Below are 26,940 nucleotides of genomic sequence, written 5' to 3'. Positions count from 1 at the left end.
TCGGAAACGTCGGATCTTCTTGGAGCTTTTCAAGAGTCCATAGATCAAAGCATCAGTTATTGTACAAGCTGTATTTTGTACCCTTTGACTTTAAGATCTCGAAGTAAAATGCGCCAAGGCTCACTCTCAGCTACTCCAGCTACATATATTTTATTCACTGCGTGCCGAACGTAGTAGCGAAACATATCCTTTATATAATGTGAATTTTCGTATAAAGTTGAACGATTTGTAAACGTTGTTCAGACGTAAGTCTTTCCATGATGAAATTCCAAACAATACTGAACAAAAATAACATGACAGCTAGACACGATTCACGCGTGCTCTATCAAGAAGAGGCTATTGAAAAAAGTACCTCTACTTGGATCACCCGTCATATAATTTCCAGACGACTGACGATGTATTTGACTTTTTTATTCCTAGACATTCATTACCTTCAACCCTCAATAAAGCGTTCAACATTGAGTCAACGGACTAAAAAGAATCATTAGTCCCGTTTATTAAAATTAGTTATTAATTTTATTAATACATATGTATGTCTTACATAATTACTTTTCATGCTTGCTATGTACATGCATACAAGTACATGTATGCAACTTATTGGTTTCCATATATTATATTTTCTTTATGTATTTAGAGGAACAACTCATGCTTTGGTCGAACACTGGTGCTCATGTATGTATGTATATTCGTAACGTATATTTGTTTTATTATTTTGCAACTGTAAATAACTAGTGATTAATTGCTTAGTGTATATACAGACTTATATACTTACTTGTATGCATAAGTATGTGTGCACAAGTAACAAACCAGAGCCACAACTACATACATATAAAGGAAAGTATATGGCTGTATTTATATGTTTATTGTATGTAGTAGTATTAAGGTATGTATGTTAGTAAATAGTATCAAGGTATGTACAAGTTCGTATTGAAATTAAATTACTTCCTTTCGTGCGCTTAAGGGTTTGTTTTTTTTTTATTTAACTTGCAATTAGTTATCATACACACATATATATTATGGTACTAGATATTATATATTATATACAACAGCATATGCCTGCGTTTACAATAAGTTTTTAAATACATATGTGCACACAATTCAATTGTCTATGTTTATGTTAGATTTTAAGAAGAAAAGTGTATTTTATATGACACTGTTCACATCTACACAAGTTTTGCGGATAAGGGTTGCATATGTGGGCCATTGATTTCTTTGCGACTGCCATTTTATATTCATAGAAAGTTTGTTAAAATTAAATTCAGTTTGCTTTGCGGACAACTAAAATCTACGCTGATGTTATAGTGCCTTATTTTTCAAAGTAAATATTTTTTTCGAATTTTCGATTTTTTTTTTAATATTTTTTATTTGAAATAATTATGTAAAATTACTATATTTTCAGAGAGTTAGTAGCAGCAGAGTTGCATTTTTATTTGTTTTCATTGTTTTTTTTTGGTTTCTAAAATGTCACAATCCCACGCCAGACATTGTAATGTCCTGAAAGGCTACAAACCAAAGCTAAAACAAAAAGCAAGCTGCTGCCATCCATTCAAGGTGCCTTGTCTTTTATTGTATTTATACTAAAAGAGTGCTTTGCAAACTACTAATATATTTATATTTTTTTTCAGAAATTATTATATACATATTTTTGTTGCAATAGTAATGCAACTATAATTAAATTTTGTGAATAAAATATTTAATGCTAACAATGCTGTGCTTAGCTGCCACTTTTACTATGTAAAATACTGTTTATATAATATTAATATATATTTTTTGTAAATATTTAATTCCGAAAAAAGTTACGCTAGAACTCTACACGCTATAGCTGCTTAAGGGCCTACAATTCTTTTTTTCTCCAAATTAATTTTTATGCATAATTTACAGTTTTTTAATGTTTTTTTAAGTTTACTGAATTTACTTTACTTCAATTTATAAGTACATATAGAATTTTGATTGCGAATTATGTGTTAAAAAGCTACGCTAATTTCTGTAAACAATTGCTTCCAGCCAAGTGCCGTGCTAGCACACAATATTCCTAATTTCTTCCGCCACATTTTGATTTCCGTTTCATGTCAACATCGTTTCAAAGTATTTCTAGTTCGTATTCCATTGCCTTTTTAAATATGTTTGTTCAACAGCATCGCCGGGCAGCTTAACCCAGAAAGCGTATATTGGTGAAAATGGCTTTGGCTGGTCGCTTGCGATTGCAGAAGTTTACAGTTTTGCTGTGATTGCCTTTGCGATTTTCGTGTAGGTTCATCAGCAGCTTGAAGACGTCCTCTTTGGTGGGCGTGCAGGCATAACGTAGCTCTGGCTCGTAAGTGCTAAAAAAATAAAAAGAAATTTACAAGAAATGCGTAAATAAATGCTTAATTTTTCAAACGCTAATTTCTCAATCGCAAGCCCGCTCTGCCTCACCTGCGATTCCTATTGTGCCGTTTCCATGGATAGCGGCGATAGTAGCGTGAGCGCTTGGCCACACCAGCGCCCAGGCCGCCCAAGCGATATGCCACATTATTGCTGCTAATTTCGGTATCTTCATCAGATGGTTCGTCATCGTCGTCCTCCTCTACGTAAATGACCGGCAGCGTTTGTATATTCGGATCCTCGAGCATTTTCATTAACAAAGCTGATTTAGTAACAATTTCCTGTTCCGCGCGCAAATCTTTCTCCAATTTGTGTAACATCTCATATTTGTTTGCCACTTCCAGTTCGTTAAACACAGTGTCAGCGTAATCGGGTTCTTCGGGTAGCGTGCCGAGCTCCTGGCCATTGATGGCAGTTTCGGCGTTCAAAGCGCGGAGTAGCTCTGTTGGTGGGTAGAGAGAGTATTTGAGTTTAGTTAAGGTTGAGTAGGGAGTAAATTGGGTGTTTATTTTATATTAAAAAAATTTAATATAATAAACTATATTATATATCAAATATTAATAAGATTTGATTTGCAAAAGCCATGAGTTTGAACTCTGAAAGCCTTTAGATTTAGGCACTATAGTTTATGAAAGATTTTTCTGCTTATCGTTTTATCAAATTTAAAATGCGAAACAAAATCAAAAGTAATATAAATAAGCATACATTTACTTAAATGCTCATACCCATATATATTATTTATATACAAACTTATAAACAATATTTGCCACGCTCTGAAATACTCATAATGCGTCAAGTAATCCTGCCGGCTCTCCCTTCAATCTAGCTTGTCTACTATGCCCATTACGCTGTCATTTAGCGGTCAATCAATGGCCAGAAAGTGGCCGTGGAAAGTTGAAAAGCTTATGGCTTTCAAGGATATACACTAGGGTGGGTGAAAAAAAGGAATATTTCTTTTTTTCGAATATTTATTTTCGCTGAGCTCTTAAATGTAATGGGAAGCTCCTTCGTCTAACAATTTTCTATATGCTTCTTATTATTTTTCTTATAATTTAAATCTTGCTTCTTTAAAAAATATCTCATTTCATAGATTTCATAGCAAATTAAATGCTCTACAAAATGGTCTCCTACGAGTTTTATGTAAACTTAACCGTTTAAGAAAAATTTAAGTTTGCTCATTTTAAGATAATTTTTTTTCAAATGATTATTATAACTGAATGAAAAAAAAACGTTGTAAATCAGAAAATATAATTATATAATATAAAGAATTTATAATTTTGTACGAAATCTACTACTCGACAGTTACGAAATATTCTTTTCAGTGTACCAAGCGAAAAAAACATTCGTTTTCTGACCCACCCTAGTATACACATTGGTGTCTAAAAAGCAAAACTTGTAGCTGGACGAGCTCATGCTGACACTTCGTTTAGGCATTGTAGTCACATACGAGTATTTACTATTTTCGTGCTTTTCCAATTGTGTGTGTGTGTGTGTTCAGCAAGCGTGTAAGTGCTCCATAAACTATTGGCAGCACTGAAGCGGAAATTGGAATTGGTTGATTTTTGCCATACGGTTATTTTTGTAACTGTTGATTTAAGCTTAAAATAGACAACACTTGTCTGTGTGTGTAAGACGATGCTAGGTTTGTAATATTATAAGTTTTCTACAATTAAGAGGATATTTCCTTCAGGGTTGAATTTGTGAAAAAAGTTGTAGAAAATACTAAAATTGAGTTGTAAAAAATAAAAATAATAAAGAAAATATAAAATAACATTTTAAAATTAAATTAAAAGCAAATATGCCTTAAAAATAGCAATTAAATAAATTTAATTTATAAAAAACTTCTTAATATAAAAATATCCAATTTTTTTTGCAAACATAAGATATTATGAAAATGTTGTTTTTTATGCAAATATGTATGTGCGCATATAACTGTTGTGCAATAAATCCTTGCATTGTGCGTAGGTGAAACGCATTTAGCAGGCAAATACATTCATAAGAACGCCTGTAAGTATGCTACAAAAATACATGCAAGCATAATAAAATTTGATGGTACATACGTACATATAGAAAACCTAAATACATACAAACATTATATTATATATATTTTTATTACAAATTCACCCTTCGTTAAACTTCATTTACGTCAATCGCAGCAGCAGCCACAGCGTGGCCGGCGGTTCGGCAATATTTTACTTAACCTTAACAATAGCTTCTGCTGTGCTATTGATAAAGGCGTATATATATGTATGTATTTATAGCCTGTACGTGAAAATATTTTCGGTGTTGGCGGAATTGCAAAATATAGAAAATCTGTTGCAAGTTATTGTTCTACAAATTGAGTTTTTGCAGCTTTGAAATATTTTTCAAAACTGCAGTTCGTGAATTAGATTTTTTGCTAGTAAAATTGTTAGCTTTATGAAGATTTAGCGAATGGTATAAATTTAATTTTTTTGCAATACTTTATATTAAAGTTGTTCCGAGTGCTGTCATTTTTTGAAGTGAAATATGTTGGACCTCTTTAAATGCTTAATTTTATCACAAAGCATTCAATTTCCTATCAAATCTATGAAACTAGATATTCTTTAAGTAGTTGGAAGCGAGATATGTTATTTTCTATCTGATAATAAGAAAAAATAGGAAACTGTTTGGCGGAGGACCTTCATTTTGCAATTAAGAGCTCATGCTTGGAGAGATTTTTTTGGAGGTTTCTAAAAAACAATTTTTCGGAGTACCACGTGAAATAAAATCGCTTTTTCGCCCACCCTAATATAACAATTTTTCTCCCCAGGGTTGGGTGCAAGGTTTGGGACCCGTCAAGTAAAATACAGCCCCGATGAAAGGAAGAAAACAGCAGCTATTGTAAACTCGCCTATAACCGCGTAAGCGGTGTCTATGCCAATAAAGAGATAAGAATGTATGGATATGTATATATTGACTTGTGTTTGCCGTTCATTGAGTCAATGTACTACTGATTTTCATATGTTTGGAAAATCTTATGCAGGCAAAGAAAAATGTGCTTGAGTGTTTACATTTTGCTAGCGGGAAGCCCCTCAAGGCATTAAATATTACTATGGAAGCGAATGTGTAAGTAAAATTACTTTAATTGCCTTCTTAGTTTACATGTTTTGCATAAAATTAACAAATTTATTTGGAAAGTAAGCTGCTTTAGGATCCTAACTTGATCGATAAAGCTGTGGACTTAACTAATATTCCAAAGCCAAACAAACGTTTACCCGCTCAGTGCAGCAATAGTGCTTATGCCACTTTAATAAATTAAAACTATAACTACTTGTAAAGCTATTGACTTTGAAGTTATTGTTTACTGAATTAAAATATGCTTTCACATATCAAATTTAATGTGCACAGCATACTTATTTAGAGGGTTATTTGCAAGGTTTTTTCCCCCAAAATAATAAATTATATAATGTTATTGATTTGAAGTGCAATATTTTCATATAAAAACTCTTTGCACATGACTTCACAATTCAATCTAGTCACATTTCAATTTAGTACTCTAATTTTTCGAATGAGTGATTTTCGCAGTTTCTTAAAAATACTTGAATGAGGATATGCTTATACTATTACTTGTTCAATTATACTTCAGTGATTCAATGACAACGGAAAATCAACAAAATGAGTTCTGTATGTCCCACAAGTATATGTCTCATAAGTGCTTTTGTGAAATTAAATATCCCACAGACTTATTTGAAAATATCCTCTTTGAAGTAGCCCTTATGAGTGAGGTCAATAAAATTAATATTCATTGGTTTTGAGTGATTTCAATACAAATAGATTTGTTTTATTTTTTCTGCTGCCATGACAATGAAAAATGATTAGAACAACTGTTGCTGATAAACTAATACAATAGAGAACAAATAATAAAAAAATAACCAGAGACTAATTCATTGATTTCGATATTGGGTTTAAAAATAGTTGTTTGGATAAAGGCAGGCATATCAAGTATCAATAACCTAACCTTAATGATAATTGTTTGTTTACTTGAAGTACACGTGTATGGCATAACTAAACACATTAGGGTGGGTAAAAGCAAATTAATATTTTTTCGCTTGATACTCTAAAAAACTAAGTTTTTAGGAGCGAGATATGAATTTTTCTATCTGATAATAAAAAAAAGAAAAAATTAAGGCGGAGACCTTTTCCATTACCATTTAAGAACTCATACTTGAAGAGACTTTCTTAGAGGCGTCTACGAATCTATTTTTCAAAGTACCAAGCGAAAAGACCCTACCTAATATGTACATATAAATGAGGTGAGATGTACTGACGGAAATGAAGCCGTTAAGCTGTAAGTACAGAAGACGAGTTACTCCTCTTCAGTGGCTCCAAGAGATAGAATTATTTGTGATGAATTTTTTCTAAAAAATTTATGTTAAGAAACCCTCAACCGATAATTAGGATTCTTTTCCTGTACAAAATCTAGAATCTGCATAGAAAATGTTTCAGGTCTTATCTTCTTCTTTCTCCTGACAGCTTCTACAATAATCAGTATATGGCTGTTCTAGTCTGCCGGCATGTCTGCCAATTAGACAGTGGCTTGTTAGCACCCCTACTGGAGTTCCTATATCATTTGTGGGAAATATAGTTCCTTTCTGCTTGTTCAGCAAGTTGTGATTGACTCCACTGAGACTTAGCTGTGTTTATAATATGTTTGTCGATTAAATAGCTGCAGGTAGCCAGAGAAATACATATTCTCTACATTCCAGAGTATAATTGTAAGATGATGTCTACTCTGCTTCACAGTTACGAGGATATACCTATGTTCTGGAACTCATTGCAGGCTTATCGTCAAATAGGATGTTAGAACCACTAAGAAATGCAAGCATTCTTTCACTAACTTTGATGAAACCCTAAAAGATTGTAGTGATTTCAAAGCTACCTGGCTATCAGTATATACCTAATTATAATTATATTATACTATAGGTATATAAATTTATCTATAATTCATTGTGAGCACTCTCCTTGTCAGAACAAGATTGCTTTTTTAACGGTGATCTCCGCTTGGAAGACACTGCAGTGGTCTAGAAACCGGTGTGAGATTTTTGTAATCTAGTTTTACTGAAAGGGCATCTCGATTATCTAGTTTGGACTAATAGATGTTTAACTTGTTCACCTTTCCCCTTTCTCACTCTTTTTTGGAAGGGAAGGCTATATTGGGGATCGAATTTAAATTCAATTGTATAGTATTTCTCCATGATATTGGTTAAAAGCATGAACTTACTGAGTATCATAAAATGTTACCGGTGATCTTACCGAAGTTTATATTAATGTGAGCCTTGAGCCTTTTTTAGACTATTTTAAGACCCTTAAAATATACGGAGAAGTAAAAGAGATCGAATGTTATTTAGAGAAATTTCTAAGGTAATTTTCAATGGAACGAGCGCTTCGCAAACATTTATGTATTTCTTAAAACCTAAGCAATTGTACTCTTCAGCATCAAGAAGACCAAGCTTCAGTCAATAACCTTGACATATTTCTTTACAATATATGTACATGTGTATATGTTTCTTGTTTACTTATTTTCTTCTATTCTATTTTGCTTTCACTCACCATCACCCGGATCGTAGACCGCAGCACGTCCGTTAGGCTCATTCAGCAGTTGGTGCGGTGGTTGCACAGCAATACTTCCGGCTACATCGTTCAAATAACCCGCCGATGAAGCAGCCGCTCTATCAGGATATGTGCCGGTCATTAATTCCGCCATATGCTTGGCATACGTCTTCGTGTCTGTTGCACCAGCGTTCGAGGCACCGACCCCGGCTCCGGCTGTTGCGGCGGCCGCTGCTGGCAAGGCGACATAAGCGTATGCATACCAACAGTTTCCGAGCAGCAAAACGGCTGCGGGCAAGGTATATATGAGGAACGCGTTGCGCTGCATTTGTGCGGCTTTAGGCTGAGATCGCTGTGTGACTTTTATTTATTTTTATATATTTAATACTTGGCTGGTCTTGCCTTTCAGCGTTGCGTCCTCGGTTTCAGTCGAGGATTAGTGTTGATGTTCAAATTGTTATTGTGCCTATGTTGTTGCTGTTGCTGTGGTTAGCCTTGGTGATGTCGGTAAGTTGAAAAGTGTGTGTCCTGAAAGTTGTCAGTAAGAATTTATAATGGTAATTAACATTTTGTCTGCCTTGCAGCGCGATTATACGCGTGAAATTACAAACAAACACCGACACACATACACACACAAATATGTACATATGTAAACCACCAATCAGCAGCTGCCACCATTGACAGGAACCAGGCGAGAAGTCGCTGAACACACAACGCTTGGTTGTGCGTCATTGTGGCCGCTTTTGCTTGTGTAGTTCAAAGTGCACACATACAAATATTATATACATACAAATATTATTTATGTAAGTGCGTGTGTTATTTTCGCTATTTGCTTTCTTAAATGCGTATATTTTCTTAACTAATTTTGCCTGTATGTAAGAAGCAACTGGTGACTGCTATTGACAACGTGCTTTTGGTCGTCTGTCTGTTTACTCTCACAATTAAGCGTGGCTACATTATTTGTTGCTGTTTTTGTGTATGAGCATTTGCATTGTTTTGCTGCCTTTCAACCAATTCAATAGCTTCGAAGGAAGCTGGTGGTGGATTCCACCCTAAATTGCCTCAGTGTTACGCTGTCAGTCTACGAGTGACTCGTTAGTCTTTCAGCAATCGTACGACTGACCCCTTTAGCACTTCTAGCCGTATGCGCACTTGCTTGTCGAAATTGTTGTCGTGGTAATTAATATAAATGAGCCGGAAACGGGAGACTGTTTTGTTGAAGTGCGAAATGCTTTGGTGCTTTTACTTGTCTAAGCGTGCGGTGCCTATGCTTGGAGGATGTGGTTAGGCTGGCTGGTTGGTCACACATACATACATGTATACATATATAAATGGTATATGTCTCCATAAATATGTACATTGTGCCAGCGGCAGTGTTCACGGTCTTCTTACTGTGTTTGCGGTTAATTTCACGGTAAAATACGCTTTGTTTTTATGCACAATGTGATAAAAGGAAGAGGCTCATAACTTATAATTTTCTTTGCTGTCACTTGTGCGGCTTTAGATGTATTAGTTTTAGCATTGGTGTGTATTTTGTGTTTACAATTTATAATTGGTCGGTGTGCTAAGCGGAACTTTGCCGTCTTAGGTGTTGATCTTTATCATTAGTGAACATTTTTTAAACAAATCTTAGGTAAATCTTTGTAATAAAGCTTTGATTTTAATGATTATTGGCCTGCAAGGCGGCGATTGCCAAATAAGCTTTTAATTCTACCTATAGGCTTAACATAATATAACAACAGAGCATTGAATACAAAATGATTAATTGCGATAATATGAAACAACGTGTAAAGATTGATTGCTCAAGCTGTCTTCGGATTGTCAACCATTTTCTCTGAATTTCAATTGCAAATCTGACACTTTGACCAATATTTTCAGTAAAAAGTCAACTAAAGATGCTGGGATTCAAATATTCGGTAGCTAGGAGCTTGAACAATTTTTGGTCATAAGATGGCATACTCTAAAGGCATTATTCGTGGAATTGCTTCTTGATATGTACTCTCGAAAGGAAAGAATCAGATGGTTTTATATGAGAATTAGGCGTGGCTGTAGTCTGATTTCGCCCATTTTAACAGTGTAGCAAAAAAATTTCAGAGGAATGCCTTATACCAAATTATATTGAAATCGGTCCGACGGGTCTCGAGATATATGATTTGTCCAATTTGGACTCTGACTCCTTTAAAGCGATGTCATACCATCTCAGATGCAAAATTTAATGTCTCTAAAGTATTTAGTTATTGGATTATCGCGCTTTTTGTAGTTTTTAACAGTACCGTTATATGGCGAATGATTGGAGCTACCAACCGATTTCATTAATTTTCACACTGTCGGAAGGAATTTTTATAATATTTGCGATACGTGAATTTGATTGCTGTAGCTTAAGTAGTTTACGACATATATACTTGTACATTAAACTTATTAAGGGACGGGGCTTGCAGGGACGGACGGACGGACCGCTAGTTTATAATTTTGATTTTTTTTACATATTTCGATAGTTTATACCTTTAAATATAACACATACAATTTTTTTTTACCGATATCTCAAAAAGTTTTTGAGTTATAGGCTTATAAAATATTGCCGCTCGGTTCAATCAACACAATCAGTTTATCGTTAAAAGCGTTTTTCTCGAAACAGTATTTTACGAATTTGATAAATGATGATAATTCAAATATAAAATATCCGATAATCATGAAATTTTATTCTGCCTTTTCTGTATATGATTCTACACACAATGACCTATCGGTTTTTTTATCTGATCGAAATCAAAAAACTAGTTTTGTCAGACTAAATACGGTCAAAATTTGGATTATATGGAGAATATTTTTTAGTTTAATGAGAATTTTTTGTTTCAAGGTTTTATTGACGGAAGAGGCCGGAATCATTGCAGCAGTGGAGGATTTTTTGTTTTTAGCGGTCTCGGTGATCTCGTATAACTCAAAAAATCTTTAGCTTTTTTTATAAAAAACTTCACTGTGTATTCTTGAAATATCTTTAAATATTGAAAATATCAAAATAATGAATAAACATTTTTTTAACTCCTAAAAATCGAGGTTTTTTAGGCTGTCACTGTTAGAAGTACTCCATATATTTTACTTACACTCTTCACAATTTATATATGTATGTTCATATATTTATTTTATTGCAAACGTGCGAATATAACCAAAAATATATTCATATAAATTTTTTTTCAATTTTCACGTTTCTTTTTACCTGTTTGTGTACAAACACTAAATGGTCAATCACAATCACAAGTACGTACCACCAAGTCCCAATCAAAGCGACTAAATGTGCGGTGTTTTTATTGTGCAATTCAAGTTCATAGCTGTAATTGTTTTAGTTTAATTAACATGTTTACACAACAAGTTAACAACCAACAATTAAGGACATAGACAATATGAGTAGGAATGTTCGCACGCACTAACTGTGTGTTTTTGCAATCCCACATCCCTATGTGTAGGCAATTGCTACGCTTTTCACTGCTGTGCTCTTTCCTTCATCATCGACTTTGCTATTGTTTTTGTTTACCCAGTGAGGCCCACAATTGGTTAGTGTTTACTTTTGGTCAATGTTTGGTTGGTTAATGTTCAATTTGGTGATTTTGGCGTAAGTTTACGCTTAGGAGCATATTGAGTTTGTTTGTTTTTGTACCTATAAAGGTGGTATTATCTTGCTAATTAGAAGTTAAAGCCATAAAATTACATTTTTGATGACTAAACGCTACATTTTCTTAATTTAATTTCGGCATTTCTTACTAAAAATGGTAAAGGTGGGTGTTTTTGGGTTGAATCTAGTGGTATGATTCGGAGCTGTGTGGCTTAGGGATATATTGACCAAAGCAACTGCTTCCATGGCACAGACTAATTGGCTTAACCCAAAAAAAAAGCAAAAAAGAACAGAAGAAACGTTAACTTCGACTGCATTGAAGCTGTAACAGCCTGCACAGAAATATTTCTTATAGCTTAAACAGGTATTATCTTAATTTTGCTCGGTCAGCTTGTATGACAGCTATACGTTATAGTAGTTGCCTTGGGCAATATTCTACGAGAAATTTCGAGAGGATATCTTGTCAAATAAAAAAGTTGCAATGACTTGATTTGGATATATCAGTTTGTATGGCAGATATATACTACTGAGGTGGATTCCGACAACTGATCTACTTCTTTGGGAGAAAAGGACGTGTGGAAACTGTCAGATCGTTGACTTAAAAACTGGAAGTGAACTGGTCGAAGCGTTGGTTAGGTATAATGGCGATTAAAGACTGTTTTTGAAACACTCTTTTAAAATTTTCAAATAACTGTATATTTTCTTAAATTTTTCTATCGATTATGAATTTCTTTCACTTTTTATTATTTTCGAAACAATTCGAAATCGTAAATAGATTATGCATTTTCGAATTCGAATTTTTCGAAAATGGTAAAAAGTGAAAGAAATTAATAATAAGTTGAAAAATTATGGGTAATAGAATTTACGGCGGATTTCTTTCACTTTTTACCATTTTCGAAAAATTCGAATTCGAAAATGCATAGTCTATTTCCTTTTTCGAATTTTTCGAAAATTTTTCAATCTTTTATGAATTTATTTCACTTTTCACCATTTTCGAAAAATTCGAAATCGAAAATGTATAGTCTATTTAAGACTTGACTTCGATATATAAGTTTGTATGTAAGATATGCGTAATAGTGGTGGTATATTTATTGCTCACATCTTTTTTATTTCATTCTTTTTTTCATTGCAAAAATGCAGTAATCAAGTTCTCGTTGTTATTATTCTTTGCCGCCTGCATAATTCAATATTGCTCATCAATTTTGTTATCAAGCAAGAATTACTTCCGTTCTTGAAATAGTTCCGGACATCTAATGTCAACGACATTTAAATTATTATGTTTATGAAACCTCTTTTGTTCGTTTATTAACACTTTGCAATGTCTTATTCGGATGCTGCTTCTACTTAGTTGTTGCGCTTTTTCCCTGTGGCTGCGTCAGCACGCACAAATAGCCGAAAGGAAGTACACACAATACATTTGTGCATATAAATGTTAAAGGAAACGAAAATGTACGACGAATGTGTAGGTTTACGCCCACATCTTGTACGCCTACAGTGCTGAGTACTAGCAAGCACCCACAGCTCGCGTTGCACTGCAAGACAGCCGGACCGGAGTGTGGCAAATGCGAGGTGTGGTGTTCGCCTCTTGGCTATGACGGAGCTATTCCACGGTTATGTTACAAAATGTTGGCGGCTAATTTCAGTGGTTGCGTTGGCACTTTTGCCTTGACTGCGCTGCCATGCAATTTCTCATTTTCATTAGAGCTTCTTCTTTCGTTTTACTTATAAAATCACTCACAAGTTCTTTCGAGTTTTTATTGCATTTCGTTGGTTTGCGTATGCCTTTTGTGTGCTCATTGCGCTTTGCCTTCCATTCTAGTTGCCTTACTCATTATTTATTTGGAGAAAAATTTGTTGTGACATTACAAATGTGACGAAGGCAAATGAAAAGTCTGTTAAAACGTGCTCATTAGTTTGACGAAAGTGTGAAGTGTGGAAGTATTGCCGCGGCAACTTTTCATTGCGAAATTGATGGCAGTGACGTTGTGCTAATGTTGACGCATACTTTAATGTACATATGTATAAGTTTGTAACACACAAAAGGAAACGTTGTCGACGCTACAAAATATGTAAGAATTGTGTTCAAAAAATAACTTGAATACTTTTTTTTAAATAAAAAATTATTTATTAGTCTACATTATTGTTGTCTTATTCAATATAGTCCCCTTTTGGGGTATTTATGCTAGTACTTCTTCCATTCGTCGAAAGACTTCTCAAACACGATTGTTTTTGAGAACTTTTTCGAAAATTATTTAGCTCTTTCAGCTATGCGCTTTCAATGTCCTGTGAAACGACGGCCACCTTGACCATTTGTCACAACTTCGGGGACACTATAGAATATAGCGACCATTGGTAAAGGCTTACGGTGATTCAGTTTTATTAGAAACACAAGCCTACTACAAAGCCTTCAAAGACCGGTCGAGAGATCGTTAGAAACATGCCTAGTTCTGGACGACCTTCGACCTCTTCGACTGAGGAAAATATTAAAAAAGTGAAGGGTGAAAATCTTCAGGCAAGTGTTACAGGTATGATAAGGGAGCTCGACATGTCTCGCGAGTTGGTTCGAATGAGTCTGGTGGATATTTGGGTATGAAAGGCGTTTTTGCTCGACTTGCCCCGATAAAACTGAATTTTTTTCCAAACGAGTTCCATAAATGATTTTCTTTGGACATGCTTGATCGTGCGAATTCCGATCCTACATTCATGGCCGACGAGACGAAACCAAAAAGCCGATCCTATATTCGTGGTTTGGTGCATCATGAATTTGTTCAGCGATTCAAGAGAAAGCGGCTGCGCTGGCTAGGTTATGTTAACCGGATGGGAAAAAACACCTCAGCTTTGAAGGTTTTGGTTTCAGAACTCGCCGGGGGAAGCAGAGGAAGAGGAAGACCTCCACTACGTTGGTGAGATCAGGTGGAGAAGAACCTTGCTACACTTGTTATCTCGAATTGACACCAAATAGCGCAAAGAAGAAACGACTGGCGCGCTGTTGTTAACTCGGCTATAACCACATAAGCGGTGTTACGCCAGTAAAGAGGATGGAAAGAAGATGCTTCAAGTAATTTTGTCAAAGCTATTTTTGTCTAAACTCTGTTTTTATAAGCTCTCTTTTATAAGAACTCAATTACCAATTGTTAATGACGTTTTACAAAAATTGTCAAGAGTTTCATAAATTTTAGCACATTTCTCTTCTTAATCAAATTTATGCGTCAAGTGCAGCTATGCCTTCATTAAAATCAATTTGTTCTTTCATTATAAACAATTTATCATCTTTCTTTATTGTTTTATCATCCTGCAAACAACAGTTATATGCAGCGAAACTATTCGAACGCATGTTCAAGTAAAGTTTTGCTCTGATACGCATATGTCCTTATCATTTCGCTCACTTGTTGTACACCACCTCCCATACTCAATTACAAGAAATCGACATGCGACACTCATTTAGGGCCGCGCTGTACGCATATGCGGGTGGAGTTGTTACTTTCGTCGCTGCAAACTTTGTTTTCATGCACGCATTTTTATTTCCTCTCCTCCTTTACGCGCTTGCATAAAAATGAAAAAAGAAAAACAACAAAGAATTTCAATAGATCGCTAATTGCCGTTAAAGAGATACTTCCGCCATGCGAAAAGTTACGCTTCGCAGCGAACACAGAGCGTTCGTTAAAACTGTGCAAAGAAAGCAAGCAGGGATGAAGGAAGTGCACGCTAATGCATTTATGCACTAAAATGAGAGTGCAGGTTGTAAAAGGCAGCTTGCAGAAGGGGTAAATTTTTTTTATGCTGCTCATGGATGGCTCTTCGAAAGCATGTATACGAGTGTAATTATTGTATATTAAAGTTCAAAGTATGTGATTTCGCTTAAAGTATATTAAATATTATTAAAAACGTAATTTTTGTGTGGTTAATTTTGGCTTGTCTTGTATTAACCGCTTTCAGTTGAGCGCTGTTAAACAGCCTGCATGAAATTGACGGGTAAGTGGTCACTTTTAAGTCACTGTGCAGTGATAGTTCATTGTTTTTGTATACATTTTTTTTTCAGTTCATACTGTATGCAATTCGCTCTGTTTTCGAAAATATCAAATTGTTTTTTTAATTTCAAAAATACAAAATAGTCGATTTCATTGAAGTCGGGCCATTTTGACTTCATTTGCATACTCGTATGCACGTGTTCTCCCATTCTTTATACATATACACCTTTCTTTTGTATGATTAATGCTTTGAAGAACGCTAGTGGACGTTGATAAATGTAAGTGTAATATAGCAGTAAAAATAATAATAAAATGTTAGCTTATAAACGCAAAAAATTTGGCTGCTTAAGTTAGGCCACTTTTTCAATTAACAAGCAGAATGTGTCAAATATGAAAGAGAAGTTAATTCATTTTAAAATCTTGCTAAAAATGCTGTTTATGAGTGCATGTGGGACGTCGGCAAAAGTGCCCAACTGAAATCGAGTTGTGCAATATTTGATTATTTTTTTCTTTCAAGTAATACAACGCAATTATGTGCGACCCAAATCAAAAATATCGAGTCTCAACCGCCTCAACTTGCTGCTGGCAGTTAGCCAAGTGAGTTGACCAAGTGTGTTGGCTTATTGAAAGTATGAAAGAAAAAGGTTTTGCAAATAATAAAAAAAGTACAGTAAAACCACTAGACTACCACTGCTGGTGTCGTAGCCACACCAACGCCAGGCCAGGCTAGTAGAAAAGTTTTCGTTATTACCGCAGGATTATAAAGTAAAACCACGTTACGAAAGGATTTGTGCCAACAACTTATTTACTGGTAAGATAAATCTTGGCAAACTTTATGCTTGCAATGCTCAATCAAGATTGGACATTGTCGGCTTAACGTGTAAATTTCAAGTAACTCATGTAGCGGCTGTTTTGGTGGCACGAGAAAGAAAATATGCCTTCAAAAGCTAGCGAATGGAAATAGAAAGAGTTTTTTTTAAAAGTTATATGGCACAACTATTCAAATAGGTTTTTGAGTAATTTGCAGACGCTTGTGAAAATTGCCTTTATATTTCGGGATTTGGCAACACTAGTGCCTCAATAAGGCAACTAATTACTTTATCGTAAAGTTTGACATTTTTGACGTTATACATATATACTAAGAGCAGTTTGACATACAAGCGCTCTTTGTGTTAATTACAGTAACTGCAAATATTCATTTCGGCCAAAAAATGAATATAAATTGCGGCGTTGACGCTAAACATACCATGAGCATTTTGAGATACGAGCGCTCCTTGTGTTGTTTACAGTAACTTCAAATATTCATTTCGGCAAAAAATTAAATTCAAGCGCCAACATTTTCACGCGATTATTTTTTTACAATTTTCGACATGTATTAACCTGGCTACAGTGCATCGATGAACTTAATTCATTTTTGTAGAAGAAGCTCCATCGAGCACCAATATAAGTATCAATGAGAAAATTAGATAGTGTTTTTAAACACAAAATTATAACTCGAGTTTTTAGCAAGTGAATTTGCTAATATGAATCTATATTCTTTTCAAGACGGGTCTATTATAGTTCTAATTAGTCTTTCATCCAAACAAAAGGTTCCAAATTAAATTCAGTCTGAAAGATAGCAGTGAGATATCGAGTTATCAATTAAACATGAACTTCTTGATTTGAATTGATTATACCCCAAAAACTGTTCTGATTAAATATTCATCAATGCTTTGCGATATTTTGTAGACTAGACTGTTTGTATACATAGTATATCTGTCTTACACTAGACTATTTTTATAAACTTTGCCAATATATCTTGACTAAAGTGCTATTTATAAATCCAAAACCACATTTAGTCTGTAAGGGCCATTTTCGTAAGCTAGAATTCCTTGAATTCTTATTGCTTATATAAAGGCTTTGAATAAAGTTGAATTCTAACCTTAAATTCATCAGAAAAACTTACATGCGTGGGTGATGATTGTGTGAAAAGCTTGGTATAAGCATGAAATTATAGGAAATTAAATAAGGCAGGGTTAAGTTCGAGTGTAACGGAACATTTTTTACTTCGCTATTAACTATTAAACTTTACTTTAAACTAGGGTAAGTAACTATTGTCCTGATTTTAACCTTTTTAGTTAAGAAGATACACATTTTTGACACAATGAATGCTTTAATCACAAAACTAGTCGTCATAAATTTCCACACTAGCACTCACATACTAACCGAAATATTGGGTAGTCGAAAAAGTCTTTTCGTATTTTGTCAATAAACGTTGTTGCAGTCGTATATCTCAAGTGCTACCAATCACATAGTGCCATAACATATAGTGTTGGAAAAGATTTTAAGCTTCATTTAACCAAAAAAAAAATTAATTCAGGGAAGTTGAAAAAAAGTTACAGCTGTGCAAAAATGAGTGAAAATAATGAAGAAATTCCTATATATATTCCAAAATAAATATTTTACTTTCACTTATAACAATATTTGATTTAATATGTACGATTAACTCAAAACTAGACTTAACTCACAACTAAATTGCAATAAATTTTAGATATTTTCTTCACTAAAAAAAAATCAAATTAAATTATAATATCTTTAGGCTACTCATCTTGACGCTGTCACAATGTGCATGTTATTTCTGAGTCCACTTACACGCAAATACACAGCCCACATAAGTATTATGCCTCAAGGGTTGCTTGGTGTGAGTGAGTATGTCAAATTAGGAATAACAGTTATATTTGTGATGTGAGTACATATTATACGTGACATGAGTGTCACTTCACTTTTTTCGTACTAAAACGAATGATACACACTTCACTTGTAGCAACGCATACACCGATAACTGCCGGACAAGCGACAAGAGTCGTAAACTGAAAGGCCTAAAAGGTTTTGCAAAGCCAATTATGCTATTAACACACATACATAAATTTGCGTGTAGGTGTTAAACGGCACGCACATATACACAACAGCATGACAAGTGAGGAGAAACCAATGACACGCACACGCAAGCGTGTAAGCAAACTATCGCCAACGCTAGTGTTGCTCATACGCACCGACGCACAGCCAACAGCATGATTTGTTTGCAGTTTTTTTATATAAAATATAATATTTATTTCGGTTTTGCGGTACAACACAGCTCAATGTACCGTCGTTCTGTCATTGCCCAACGCACTCATCGTTCATCCAAAATCTATTGTTTCATTGTGTTTGTGGCGGACATGTGTTTCATGCGTGCGGCTATTTCATTTCTATATGACTATATCCTTTACGACTGCTTTGTGTTGTTTGGTACCCGTACTCACATTCGCTATTTTTGAGTCTATGTAATTTACGGTCTAGTGGCGGTGTTTACAATTTAATTTAGCTGTTGGCCAAGCCTTTGCTTGGTAGCGTAACTCTCTGGCGGTTTGTAGTGTGCTTGACCGCTAGAAGTGCATGGAACTCGTTTGTGCTGTTGTCGCAACAATATAAATTTATTACAGTTTATTTTATTTTAATAGAAAACGATGCCTAGGCAACTCTCAGTGGTTGTCAAGTGTTTGCGTTGCGGAAGAGTATGTTGTGTATGTGATTGTACAGCCGTTCTCAGTGTAGAGGAGATTACCACTTTTGCCAATAACTTTTAGGTTTATTGTGATTATTTTTTAAGTTGAAAATATTTTGGCTTTGTTGTATGTCATCATGTTCTTACTACTGTTCTAAGAAAATACTAATACTTGATTTTCATGGCTATTTATAAATTTCGCAAAATTTTAAAACGACAATCAAAAGAAGTAGAAGCAAGCCGAAACCAATATTTTGCCACAAATTTATTTTTTTTTTATAAGGAAAAAATATAGTTACCTAAAATATGTGCTGAATAGGTTAAATTTTAAGTGAGCAGGCACAAAAAAAAAATGATTGCTCATATATAATTATTTAAAGTGGTGGAAAAAGCTCTAATAAATCGAAGAGCAACCGTGACGTATTGTGTACCGGTTTCAAATCCCTCGAATACTATAATAATATGAAACTTTTAGAAGAAGTGAGAAAACGGAGAAAGACGAAATTCATCTGCAATTTGGTGGGAATAGTTCATAAATATTAGAAAAAGCTCGGTCAAAAACAGGCATATCATCACTTGAAATGCAAAACTACGTATCATCAAAAAAAATGGAATTGAGTTTTTTACCTCTTACGACTTACTACATCTTATTTATATATTTATCATAAAACTTTAACCAGCTGATTTCAGCTATCACCATTTTATAACGAAAACTCAAATTTAGTTTTAAATGGGTGGTTTCTAACGGGTGATTTTTTTGAGGTTAGGATTTTCATGCATTAGTATTTGACAGATCACGTGGGATTTCAGACATGGTGTCAAAGAGAAAGATGCTCAGTATGCTTTGACATTTCATCATGAATAGACTTACTAACGAGCAACGCTTGCAAATCATTGAATTTTATTACCAAAATCAGTGTTCGGTTCGAAATGTGTTTATCGACAAATTTTGTTCAGCGATGAGGCTCATTTCTGGTTGAATGGCTACGTAAATAAGCAAAATTGCCGCATTTGGGGTGAAGAGCAACCAGAAGCCGTTCAAGAACTGCCCATGCATCCCGAAAAATGCACTGTTTGGTGTGGTTTGTACGCTGGTGGAATCATTGGACCGTATTTTTTCAAAGATGCTGTTGGACGCAACGTTACGGTGAATGGCGATCGCTATCGTTCGATGCTAACAAACTTTTTGTTGCCAAAAATGGAAGAACTGAACTTGGTTGACATGTGGTTTCAACAAGATGGCGCTACATGCCACACAGCTCGCGATTCTATGGCCATTTTGAGGGAAAACTTCGGACAACAATTCATCTCAAGAAATGGACCCGTAAGTTGGCCACCAAGATCATGCGATTTAACGCCTTTAGACTATTTTTTGTGGGGCTACGTCAAGTCTAAAGTCTACAGAAATAAGCCAGCAACTATTCCAGCTTTGGAAGACAACATTTCCGAAGAAATTCGGGCTATTCCGGCCGAAATGCTCGAAAAAGTTGCCCAAAATTGGACTTTCCGAATGGACCACCTAAGACGCAGCCGCGGTCAACATTTAAATGAAATTATCTTCAAAAAGTAAATGTCATGAACCAATCTAACGTTTCAAATAAAGAACCGATGAGATTTTGCAAATTTTATGCGTTTTTTTTTTAAAAAAAGTTATCAAGCTCTTAAAAAATCACCCTATATTACAGTAGAAACTCGTTTATCCGGCCCTCAGTTATACGGATTCGCGATTATCCGGACTACCAATCGCGACCAATTTATATGTACCTACGTACAAATTATGGAATCATGAACGTGTCGGAACGACGTTATATGTCTTTATGTAAAATGTCAGCTAAAAATGGATTGCAATTATATTTCTCCGTGACATTGCACGCAAATATACATGGGTTTTGGTCTGACATATTTTACAGCCATTGCAAATAATTTTCTGCGTGTGTTTGTTGTTGTGCCGGTGCACCGAGAGGAAATATATACAATTTTCGCACCGTGCAAGAGTTTTGCAAGAGCAAGAGAATACCCCTAGAGTGATACTGTGAGTCTACTACAACTGAAACGAATTCGTGATATAGCAGCAATGAAGAGAAAAAGATGCTTACGTCAAATGACAATTACCAAATATTTTAAACCTAATTAAACTTATTACCTACGTACTTATTTCATGATTACCAAATGCAAATTACCAAATAAAGGGTGATTTTTTAAGAGCTTGATAACTTTTAAAAAAAAAAAACGCATAAAATTTGCAAAATCTCATCGGTTCTTTATTTGAAACGTTAGATTGGTTCATGACATTTACTTTTTGAAGATAATTTCATTTAAATGTTGACCGCGGCTGCGTCTTAGGTGGTCCATTCGGAAAGTCCAATTTTGGGCAACTTTTTCGAGCATTTCGGCCGGAATAGCCCGAATTTCTTCGGAAATGTTGTCTTCCAAAGCTGGAATAGTTGCTGGCTTATTTCTGTAGACTTTAGACTTGACGTAGCCCCACAAAAAATAGTCTAAAGGCGTTAAATCGCATGATCTTGGTGGCCAACTTACGGGTCCATTTCTTGAGATGAATTGTTGTCCGAAGTTTTCCCTCAAAATGGCCATAGAATCGCGAGCTGTGTGGCATGTAGCGCCATCTTGTTGAAACCACATGTCAACCAAGTTCAGTTCTTCCATTTTTGGCAACAAAAAGTTTGTTAGCATCGAACGATAGCGATCGCCATTCACCGTAACGTTGCGTCCAACAGCATCTTTGAAAAAATACGGTCCAATGATTCCACCAGCGTACAAACCACACCAAACAGTGCATTTTTCGGGATGCATGGGCAGTTCTTGAACGGCTTCTGGTTGCTCTTCACCCCAAATGCGCAAATATTCCTTATTTACGTAGCCATTCAACCAGAAATGAGCCTCATCGCTGAACAAAATTTGTCGATAAAACACATTTCGAACCGAACACTGATTTTGGTAATAAAATTCAATGATTTGCAAGCGTTGCTCGTTAGTAAGTCTATTCATGATGAAATGTCAAAGCATACTGAGCATCTTTCTCTTTGACACCATGTCTGAAATCCCACGTGATCTGTCAAATACTAATGCATGAAAATCCTAACCTCAAAAAAATCACCCGTTACATATTGAACACAAATTATTCGTACATACGTACCTAAATATTTTATTGTATTTCATGATTAATGCTGCTGTTTGGTATTACGTATGTAGTGTAATCTAAGAAAATATGTCCAGATATACATAAGCACTTACTCATTTCTTAATAAACATTGATTTTCGTTGCAGGATATGAATATCTATTTGTTTTTCTTCATACATTCGATTATCCGGATTTTCGATTATCCGAATGCCTATCGACTACTATTAGTCCGGTTAATCGAGTTTCTACTGTATATCGAATTTCCTTCGCCTGCAAGCTTAGGAAAAGTGAAAACTACTACTGCTATTACGTTTCGTATAAAAATAAAGACATAGTTCCGAACTTAAGTCCAAATATAGGCAACAACTTAAATATTAACGACTTTGAATTATTTCAGTAACAACATTGGCTTCTTTTGTAAAGCCAGTGAAGTATAATGGCAGGAAATCGAAAGAAAGGGGTAACATTAAATTTTGAAATTAAATATTTATTGATATCTGCTAAAAGTTTTAATAAAAATATAAAAAAAAAAATGCCAACTATTCAATATAAAAACATTTCTAAATTATTTTAGAGTATTAGGTAGAAACTTTGAAATAATTTTTGTTTAATTTTTTGTGAGCTATAGTCTTCATTGATTAAAAATAATTGAGAGTATATAGCCACTGATAAATAAATATGAAAAATAACAAAATAATTATTAACCACTTTTTAGCTGAAAAAGAAACTCAGGAGCCGTCTTTAAGCGGTTTTGTGATTAGTTTTAATATGAGATACTCAATTTGATTAAGGGACGCTGACCCAGTGTGTCAGCCTAAAACGACCCTTTGAATGGTTGTAACCGAAAAACAAGAATTCTTTACTAGAATATATTGTCCATACAGTGACCTACGGTCGGAAAAATCAAAAATGTGACAAATTGTATGAGAAACTATATACAAAACTTAATAAAAATTTGATAGCGATCGGATTATTTTTATAAATTCTGCTAATATATCTTGACCAAAGTGCTATTTATAAGCCCAAAACAACTATTAGACTGCAGACGTCCTTTTTGTAAGCTAGAATTCTTTGAAAACTTATTGCGTATATAAAGGCTTTAAACAAAGTAGAATTCTAACCTTAAAATCACTATAATTGAATGTTTTATTTGTCTCCGCGTAATCACTAAAGTAAATTTAAAAAATGTAGTTTTGAGAAAAGCGGCGTAAGGGGGTATTCTAGTCTTGAAATAAATAAAACTTTTACCATATAAAACTCTTTTATTTTTTTATATTTTCGAAATTTAACAATTCAAGAGGGTGTTTACAAAAGGATTTTGCAAAATTCGAATTATTTTTGGATATTTTGCTATTTTTCTGACTCGGCATCCAAAATAATTCGGCATGAACGCAAAACGATACCTAAGATTTCTCAGATTCTACTAGATTGGCTTAGCTGGAATTTTTAGAGCGTTTTCTGTATAGATTTGTCTATATATGAAATGATTTACAAGTATATTCTCAAATTTAGAATTTGACTACATTTAAAAAATTCGAAGCAGTCACAAAGTGTGGTAGAAAATTTTTTTGTGATAGTCGTTTTTTCGTGAAAATATTTTTTTAAAACTTTGACGTAAAAACAGACATTGGGAATTATGCGATATTACTAAACTAGTCTTCTACTGAATATCAATCGTAAGCATGGTCACGTGCTCTATTTCCACAGCAGCTAATTTTTGAAAAATGTACTCCTGGAATAAATAACTAAAAACAAATAAGAAAAGGCTAAGTTCGGCGGTGACTTTATACTATTTCAACTTGCAGGAATCAAAGGCAGGGAATTACCTTAAGGTGTAAAAAGTCAACTAGAGCATCGGAATAAAAGCAATTATATATTAATATATACATATAATACATATTACTCACACACTGACATCTTATTCGGCATAAGATTTGTTAAATAAATGAAAATCATTAAACGTAGTATATGGGAGTTGGGGTAGTAAGGACCCGATATTATCTATTAACCATTGTCATGCCACATGACAAAAAATTGTTCCTGGATTTCATTGAGGTATGTCACATACAATTACCAATCATACTAAAATAATACACCACATACTAAAATAATGTTCCCTCGATTTCATTGAAGTATCTTACCTAAAATAACAAATCGAAAATCCTTATTTTAGTTATATGGGAGCTATGTCAAGTTTTATCTATTTTGGGCACAAAGATATACTGTTATGAGTATAACACGTTCTGCAATATTTATTGAGATAACTCAAATATTGTCCGAAATATACGGTATATAGTCACCCGGAAGTTTGAAAATTTTGAGGTATATGGGGCTCAGGAAAGTTTTGACCTGATTCAACCCATTTTTGATATACATAGTTAATATTATCAGGAAAGGATAATCTCTGATTATGTATTGTATATCCCATACATTGACCAATATTTTCGGCCGGTCGGATCACCTAAAGATACTGAAGTCCATATATTCGGTACCTAAGGGATTTTTACAGTTTTGGTTGGATTTGGACAATTTTTGGTCATAAAGTGGCATACTTTAAAGAAATTCTTAGTAAAATCTTATACCGTTATGTTAATCACTTCTTGCTTTGTGTTCTAGAAAATGAATGAATCAAATGGGTTTTAAAATTGTGCTGTATGGGAAGTAGGCATGGTTGTAGTCCGATTTCGAACATTTTCGCACTGTGAGTTAGGAAAATGAGAAGAATACTTCGTACTAAATTTAGTCAAAATCGGTAGTGTTACTTGAAATTTATGCCTCTCGATTATAACACCACTTAAAGATAAACTGATGAACCCTGTTGAACTAAGTGTCTACACTGTAGAAAACTGTGGCTCAAAAACTAATTGAGATATCGCTTAAAAATTTAAAATATTTTTATGTAATTTTAAAAGGTTAATCTATAGAAATATGAGAGGAATCGAGTATGAAAGTATTATACTAGCTTTGCGCCTCAAGCCGCTTTCCCGAAAAATCATACAATCTAATGGCTAATCTCCTTTTTTAAGTTGTCATGTTTAACATTAAAGGGATTATACAAATTATGAAACTAAAGCACTTTTAACCAAAAATATACAAATCAAATGGGCAAAAAGAAAAAAAACAAAATCCAAAAAACAACAAAATTCAAAACAAAAAAAAATTATATAATCATTTAGTAATTTTCCATTTCAACTTATGCATAACAACTGATTATTCCAAATAATTAACGGTAAAAAATATAATCGCTGACAAGGATTTGGTAACAACATAGCAACCATTGTTCTGTAGTATGAAAACTCTATCCAAACCAAGCAAAAAACAACTTCGATTGCGCTTTTAAATGCTAATTAACTACGTGATGGCAGTTAGTCACAGAAAAGCAGCAAATGAAAAGCGAAAATGCTGACGAATTGACTGACACGTAGGACTTCAGTTCAATGCGCCACGTTGCGCAATCAAATGCAGTTGTAAAAAATGAATGATAATAATGGCAGCAATAAAAATAAGAGTTTATAATTCTACAACAGTTCATACGAATATTTTCAGCATAAAAAACAACAGAAAACAAAGTGGAAAAAAAATATAAAATACAAAAGGAGACAAGGAAGGAAGGAAGAAGCTACGCACTCGACGTTGTGTTGTAAGAGCACGTATGCAATTGTGGCAACTTATGCGCCTCTAGAGTTCATATCACAGCGTGCTGCAATCTCACTTGTCAATAACAGTCTTTCACCAGCAGCCAACTTTCTTTTTTATATTCGCTAGGCATCTTACAAATATTGTAACGTTATCCTTTGAGTGAAATCATACTTAGCTGAATGCCGCAATTTTTTTTGACATGACACGCCAAATTGTATTTGAAATTTACTTCGAATTTACTTGGAATTTTTTCGGTCTGATCGCAAATTTTGCAAATTCACTCTTTTTAAGCACACACAGCAATTTTTAGTTACTTAAGATATTATTTACTCCACACCTGTAACACCGCTTTCATACGAGATAAATCACCTTTTTTGCGAATACAATTCAGCTTTGCAGCCGTTCAAATTTCAATTCGTTTTCGATTATTTGTTGCCGTTTTCAAACGAACACTTCCGTTTCTACAGTTAACGTGTTTTTTTGCTTTACAGTTACGTTTTCGATTTCACAGTTCACACGCTTGTTGCCGTTCAACGGTTGGTTGCTACTTTGGCGCCACTTGTTGAGCGAATGTGTTGCGGCTTCGTTATTTACGCGCCTTTTATAAAGTGAGTGCCGAACGCACACCAAAAAAACACCGTACAGCAAAAGCATATGTGTTCGCCTTCAATGTACACTGCCTGCGATAGGCAGTGTTCGCATGCGGAGTCCTCCACAACAACCACACACAGACGTAAACGAGTCGTCGGCGGCTTCAGCATCGGCATCGTCATCGTTGTCGTGGTCGTAGTCGTATTGCTCGCTTTTGTCCTCATCGTTATTGCGCCATCAGCGGCCGAGCAAGTAGCAAACGCAGCGTGTGCACACACACACACTAAGGCATGAGTGGCACATGCACACAAGTGGTAGCGGGAGCCGACGCATTGGCGATAAGAAGCATAGTGTCCGTCAGTGTTGCTGATAAGGCGTATGCAAGAATTGTCGTTTTTTTGTGTGTCGGCAACAAAACGTTCATTCGTTCACTGTTTTGGTTCATTTTGTGCGTTGTCAAAAAAGCTCACTTGACAAAGCTTTTCGCAGAACGGTTTCCTGTAGGCGTTTATATATATATGTGTTTGTTTGTGTGATGTAC

The 26,940-nt window shown here is 34.6% G+C and overlaps 1 protein-coding gene across 3 annotated transcripts; it reads right to left on the bottom strand.

Moving 5' to 3' along the window:
* Window positions 1-1,511: 1,511 nt before the first annotated feature.
* On the bottom strand, window positions 1,512-26,395 carry LOC105231183 (uncharacterized). Of its 3 annotated transcripts, none has more exons than XM_049454959.1 (4): window positions 25,980-26,395; window positions 7,936-8,463; window positions 2,416-2,806; window positions 1,512-2,321 (listed from the first exon to the last, which is right to left on the bottom strand). In XM_049454959.1, exons 2-4 carry the CDS (start codon window positions 8,261-8,263, stop codon window positions 2,150-2,152), a joined length of 891 nt encoding a protein of 296 aa, XP_049310916.1. In that variant the 5' UTR covers window positions 8,264-8,463; window positions 25,980-26,395; the 3' UTR covers window positions 1,512-2,149. The 3 variants fall into 3 exon arrangements, with proteins under 3 accessions (XP_049310916.1, XP_049310921.1, XP_049310910.1); XM_049454964.1 differs by having other exon boundaries at window positions 26,146-26,395; XM_049454953.1 differs by having other exon boundaries at window positions 26,178-26,395.
* Window positions 26,396-26,940: the final 545 nt, after the last annotated feature.

This window comes from Bactrocera dorsalis, chromosome 1 (genome assembly GCF_023373825.1).
Source record: "Bactrocera dorsalis isolate Fly_Bdor chromosome 1, ASM2337382v1, whole genome shotgun sequence".
Classification (NCBI taxonomy): Eukaryota; Metazoa; Arthropoda; class Insecta; order Diptera; family Tephritidae; genus Bactrocera; species Bactrocera dorsalis.
The sequence above is the reverse complement of the archived record's forward strand: the minus strand, read 5'-3'. Positions and strand labels throughout refer to the sequence as shown.